Below are 5,476 nucleotides of genomic sequence, written 5' to 3'. Positions count from 1 at the left end.
GTCAAACCGTCAGCCTCGTCGCACCGTCAAACTAGTCAAACCGTCGCACCTTCGGATTTCGGTGAGGGAGAGTAGTAAGGAGGAGGTGGTGGAGAACTGTAGACGTAAGGTGGTGGTGGAGATTTGTACTCGGGTTTCGGCGAAGGAGAGTAGTATGGAGGAGGTGGTGGAGAGTTGTAGACGTAAGGTGGTGGTGGAGATTTGTACTCGGGTTTCGGTGAGGGAGAGTAGTAAGGAGGAGGTGGTGGAGAACTGTAGACGTAAGATGGAGGTGGAGATTTGTATGCGGGTTTCGGTGAGGGAGAGTAGTAAGGAGGAGGAGGTGGAGAGTTATAGACGTAAGGTGGTGGTGGAGACTTGTACTCAGCTTTCGGCGAGGGAGAGTAGTATGGAGGAGGTGGTGGAGAACTAACGTAAGGTGGTGGTGGAGATTTGTACTCGGGTTTCGGCGAGGGAGAGTAGTACGGAGGAGGTGGTGGAGAACTGTAAACGTAAGGTGGTGGTGGAGATTTGTACTCGGGTTTCGGTGAGGGAGAGTAGTAAGGAGGAGGTGGTGGAGAACTGTAGACGTAAGATGGAGGTGGAGATTTGTATGCGGGTTTCGGTGAGGGAGAGTAGTAAGGAGGAGGAGGTGGAGAGTTATAGACGTAAGGTGGTGGTGGAGACTTGTACTCAGCTTTCGGCGAGGGAGAGTAGTATGGAGGAGATGGTGGAGAGCTGTAGACGTAAGGTGGTGGTGGAGATTTGTACTCGGGTTTCGGCGAGGGAGAGTAGTAAGGAGGAGGTGGTGGAGAACTGTAGACGTAAGGTGGTGGTGGAGACTTGTACTCGGGTTTCGGCGAGGGAGAGTAGTAAGGAGGAGGAGGTGGAGAACTGTAGACGTAAGGTGTTGGTGGAGACTTGTACTCGGGTTTCGGCGAGGGAGAGTAGTAAGGAGGAGGAGGTGGAGAGTTGTAGACGTAAGGTGGTGGTGGAGATTTGTACTCGGGTTTCGGCGAGGGAGAGTAGTAAGGAGGAGGTGGTGGAGAACTGTAGACGTAAGGTGGAGGTGGAGATTTGTACGCGGGTTTCGGCGAGGGAGAGTAGTAAGGAGGAGGAGGTGGAGAGTTATAGACGTAAGGTGGTGGTGGAGACTTGTACTCAGGTTTCGGCGAGGGAGAGTAGTAAGGAGGAGGTGGTGGAGAATTGTAGACGTAAGGTGGTGGTGGAGACTTGTACTCAGGTTTCAGTGAGGGAGAGTAGTAAGGAGGAGGTGGTGGAGAATTGTAGACGTAAGGTGGTGGTGGAGACTTGTACTCGGGTTTCGGAGAGAGAGAATAGTGTGGCGGAGGTGAAGGAGAGTTGTAGATATATGGCGGTGGTGGAGACTTATACTCTGGTTTTGGAGAAGGAGAGACGTATGGTGGAGGAGGTGAACTGTAGACGTATGGTGGAGGTGGAGACTCGTATTCGGATTTTGGAGAGGGAGAGTAGTAAGGAGGGGGAGGGGGAGAGCGGTAAACATATGGTTTTGGATGAGGCTTGTATTTAGGACCTTCTCTTTTGTGTTTTTGAGGCATCGGTGGAGATTTGTAGTAGGAAGGAGAGTATTTCTTTGGTGGAAAAGGAGATTTGTATGGAGACGGGTACATTGTTGTTGGTGGTGGAGAAGCATAGACGTACGGCTCGTAGGAGGCCACAGCCACTGCTACTGCGCTAAACACCAACGCGTATGCCACGAGCGCCATTGATGACGTTCCCATCTCTCTCTCTCTCCCTTTTCTTGATTCTTGATTTGCTTCGATTTGCATCTCTTTATATACTGTTCTTTATTATTTATTACAACCTCCTGCATTCGTGGTTTGGCACTCTCTTATTACATGTCCCCGACGTGCTTGTCATGTTGCCCTTTTCGTTTTTCTGCGCCTCTCTTAAACACCATGTCCGGCATGTTCGGAAGGTTCCAATTTTCATTTGGATTAATAATTAATATTTTCAGTTTGATTATAAATAAATTTATGATAATGTGAATTTTTAATTTATATTATATTTTCAACTATAATACTTAACATGTTTTTTAACCAATAATTTTTTGTTAGAACCAAAATACGATTCTTGTAACCCAAAAATAAATTTATACTTAATATTATCTTGTTTTAAAAATTGATTTATGACTTCCTTTTATGTTAGTTTAGATGATTGATCTAAAAATATTATAAGATCATAATTTATATATAGATATTAATAAATACTAATACTAATAAATGTAAGTATTTGAAATTAATATTTTAATATATTTTTAAATATTCAATATAATAAATCTTTTTTTAGAGTGAGATTTCTTGATTTGTTCTATATTACGCATAATATATGTTACCATATTATCTATAATATTATACGTTAGTAAAAATAAAAAAGAAAAAAAAAGAGTAAAAAAAAAAGAAAACAAATACAGAATGACGTCGTCTATTAACTATACACCGAGATTGAGGGTGATGATGTATTTTCCTTCATTTTTAAGGGTATAATTGACATTTGACAAATGGTTATAATTTTCTGGTGTTGGTGTATGAAAGAAACTACTGCGGCCCAACTGGGTCATTTGCGGTGTTTGCCCCTTCACCGGCGCAGTTAGATTTTACAAATATACCTTTAAAACGTAACATGGACTTCAAGACATACCCTCAAACAGTTAGGATTTCAAAAAAAAATTGAAAAACGTTAAAAAGACAATCATACCCTTTAAAAAAACTACACGTGTAATAATCTGAATAAAGATGACGAAAGAGAGAGAAAAAGTGGGGAGTTGCCAAATAAAAAATTATTAAGTTAAAAGAACTGTTCAGTTTCTTCTTCCTCTCTTCTTCACGATTTTTCTCCAACGGACATTCTCCAACCAATTTTATTGGCAATTTCTTATGCGATTTTTTCTCTTCACTTCAAAATGGCTTCGTTTTCATCGTTTTCGGCTTCTATTTGCGAAGATTTTCAGATAAAGTTTTCTTTATATCTCACCGAGAAAGTTAGTTTTTTTTTTTAATTTGATATATTGTACTTGGACAAATATTTACGGTAGACAAGATCTTAGTCGAATGAGTTATAGTATTCGAGTTTTACAGTTAAAGAAAATTAGGTTTTCGGTTTGAAATCAAGTCATATGAGAGTTTTGTCTCTATCAGTATCGTAATGATCATACTCGTCACACTGGTCGTACTTGAAGGGTGTGACACGTTTGACTAGTCAGATTAAACTAGGTACACCCGTCAATGGTCATACCAATGAAGTCGTCACACCGTCACACTGGTCACACTGATTTATACCATAGTAGTCATACTCATCACACTAGTCGCATTTCAAGGGTGTGACGAGTTTGACTAGTTTTATCACACTGGGTATACCTGTCATATTAGTAAAGTAGTCACACCGTCAAACTAGTAAAACTAGTGACAAAATAATGTCATACTAGTTACACTGGTCGCATACGAAATGGTCATACTAGTCACACGGATTGCATTTGAAAGGTGTGACCAGTTTGACAAGTTTGGCTAATATGATAAAACTGGTCAAACTGGTCACACCGGTCAAACAAAATCACCGTTGAAGCAAAAAATTGGTCTGAGATAAAGCGCAACAAAGAGGATGATGTTTCAACTGGTAGTTACCTATAACACAACACCGAGTTCGAGTTGAGACCTCATTTTTCATAAGAGAATGTGGCTTTTTCAATGCATGAGGAGGTTCCTGTTTTCAACAGAGTAAACGTCTGATGCACAAAAGAAAAAAGGATATTAAAAGTCCATACATTACCTTTGGATTGACAGATCCACCTTCCAAAAAGCAACGAACAAAGAGAGAAACCAAAGGTCGAAAAGGAAGAAAGGGAACCCACGAGAAACGTCAAGAAGTAACGGCGCCTCCAGAGGAACATCACACTGAACCATCAGAACTTAATTTAGACCAACGATTTGTTTTCACAAACCGTCACACCAGTCAAACTCGTCACACCATTAGTACATGTCAAACTCGTCGCACCTTATCGGTTTTCACAAATTTGGATACTGAAAACTATAAACTTATCAATTATCATCTCAGTCATCAAGTATCTTACGATAAATCTAAATCTAGCTCTCAGTTTTTAACACCTTTTTGTTTCTCACAATGCATGTTCTCCCAAAAGAAATCTCAAAGTTTTAGTACACTTTTTGTAACACACTAGGTTAGGGTAGATTATATTATTTTCCAATATGGCTTACGAATAAGTATTTATATTTATATATATATATACATATCAATATGTATAGTATGCATTAAGGGTGGGGTTCTGGTTTTAGTACGATATTAGTACCGTATATTATTCGGTTCAGTTGGGTTCTAGTTTTGTTACGGTTCGGTTTTGTTTTTTATTAAAAAAATCAGAGTTTCTTAAAAAAGTTTCGGTTTTTCAGAAATTTTATAAAGTTAAGTTTGGTTCGATTCCAAAAGATTTGGTGTTATAAAAAATGCGTTAATAGATGAAGAATGAACATAATTTAGATCGTGACAATGTATGCTCTCTCATAAATTTAACATCTTGACAATGTATGTTCTCTCATATGAAATCCTAAAGTTCTAGTAGAGTTTGTGTAACACATTGTCTTAGGGTAGAAGATAATATTTTTTCAGATGAATTACGATTAATAAAAACATGTTAAATATATTATAATAACTCATATACACCACATTGAATATTCAAAACATTATTTAGATCGATATTTTTTTTTGCACAAACCGTCTCACCGTCAGACTCGTCGCACCGTCAAACTAGTCAAACCGTCGCACCTTATCGAATTTCGCAAATTTAACAATTGTAAATTGTAAACATATTGATTATCACCCCGATGAACAAGTATCTTGGATTGAAACTAATTCTAGGTCTCTAAATTTAATATCTTTTGTTTTCTTGACAATGCATGTTCTCTCATATGAAACCCTAAAGTTCTAGTAGAGTTTGTGTAACACATTGTCTTAGGGTAAAAGATATTGTTTTTTCAGATGAATTACGATTAATAAAAACATGTTAAATATGTTATAATAACTCATATACACCACATTGAATATTCAAAACATTATTTAGATCGATATTTTTTTGCACAAACCGTCTCACCGTCAGACTCGTCGCACCGTCAAACCGTCAGCCTCGTCGCACCGTCAAACTAGTCAAACCGTCGCACCTTATCGAAATTCACAAATTTAACAAGTGAAAATTGTAAACATATTGATTATCACCCCAATGAACAAATCCAAGAGAACAACTTCTCTAGGGTTCTAGGGTGTTTCTCTGAGTTTTAGGTCGGCTCTCTTTAAGTTTAGACGAAACCCTAAACTTAAATAAGATTAGAAAACCCTAAAATTCGAATTTTGGAAATATTCCGGATCCTGGTCCGCCGGACCAGGAGCTTGGTCCGGTGGACCAGGCTTAGTCCGAAGTTCGCGCCGTCTGACCTGGAGGTTTTGGCCC

At 39.1% G+C, this 5,476-nt stretch overlaps 1 protein-coding gene across 2 annotated transcripts in view; it reads right to left on the bottom strand.

Annotated features, from left to right (window-relative positions):
* LOC104799543 (extensin-2-like) overlaps positions 1 to 1,970 on the bottom strand; it is a 2,767-nt gene extending 797 nt beyond the window's left edge. The window contains exon 1 of one of the 2 annotated variants that reach the window (XM_010522117.1): positions 58 to 1,970. In XM_010522117.1, the coding sequence (XP_010520419.1) occupies positions 58 to 1,790 (1,733 nt within the window). In that variant the 5' untranslated portion in view covers positions 1,791 to 1,970. The remainder of the gene's footprint in view (positions 1 to 57) is intronic. The other variant, XM_010522118.1, reaches the window with a different exon arrangement.
* Positions 1,971 to 5,476: the final 3,506 nt, after the last annotated feature.

Source organism: Tarenaya hassleriana, unplaced genomic scaffold, assembly GCF_000463585.1.
Source record: "Tarenaya hassleriana unplaced genomic scaffold, ASM46358v1 Cleome6, whole genome shotgun sequence".
Classification (NCBI taxonomy): Eukaryota; Viridiplantae; Streptophyta; class Magnoliopsida; order Brassicales; family Cleomaceae; genus Tarenaya; species Tarenaya hassleriana.
This window is presented reverse-complemented; position numbering and strand designations above follow the sequence as displayed.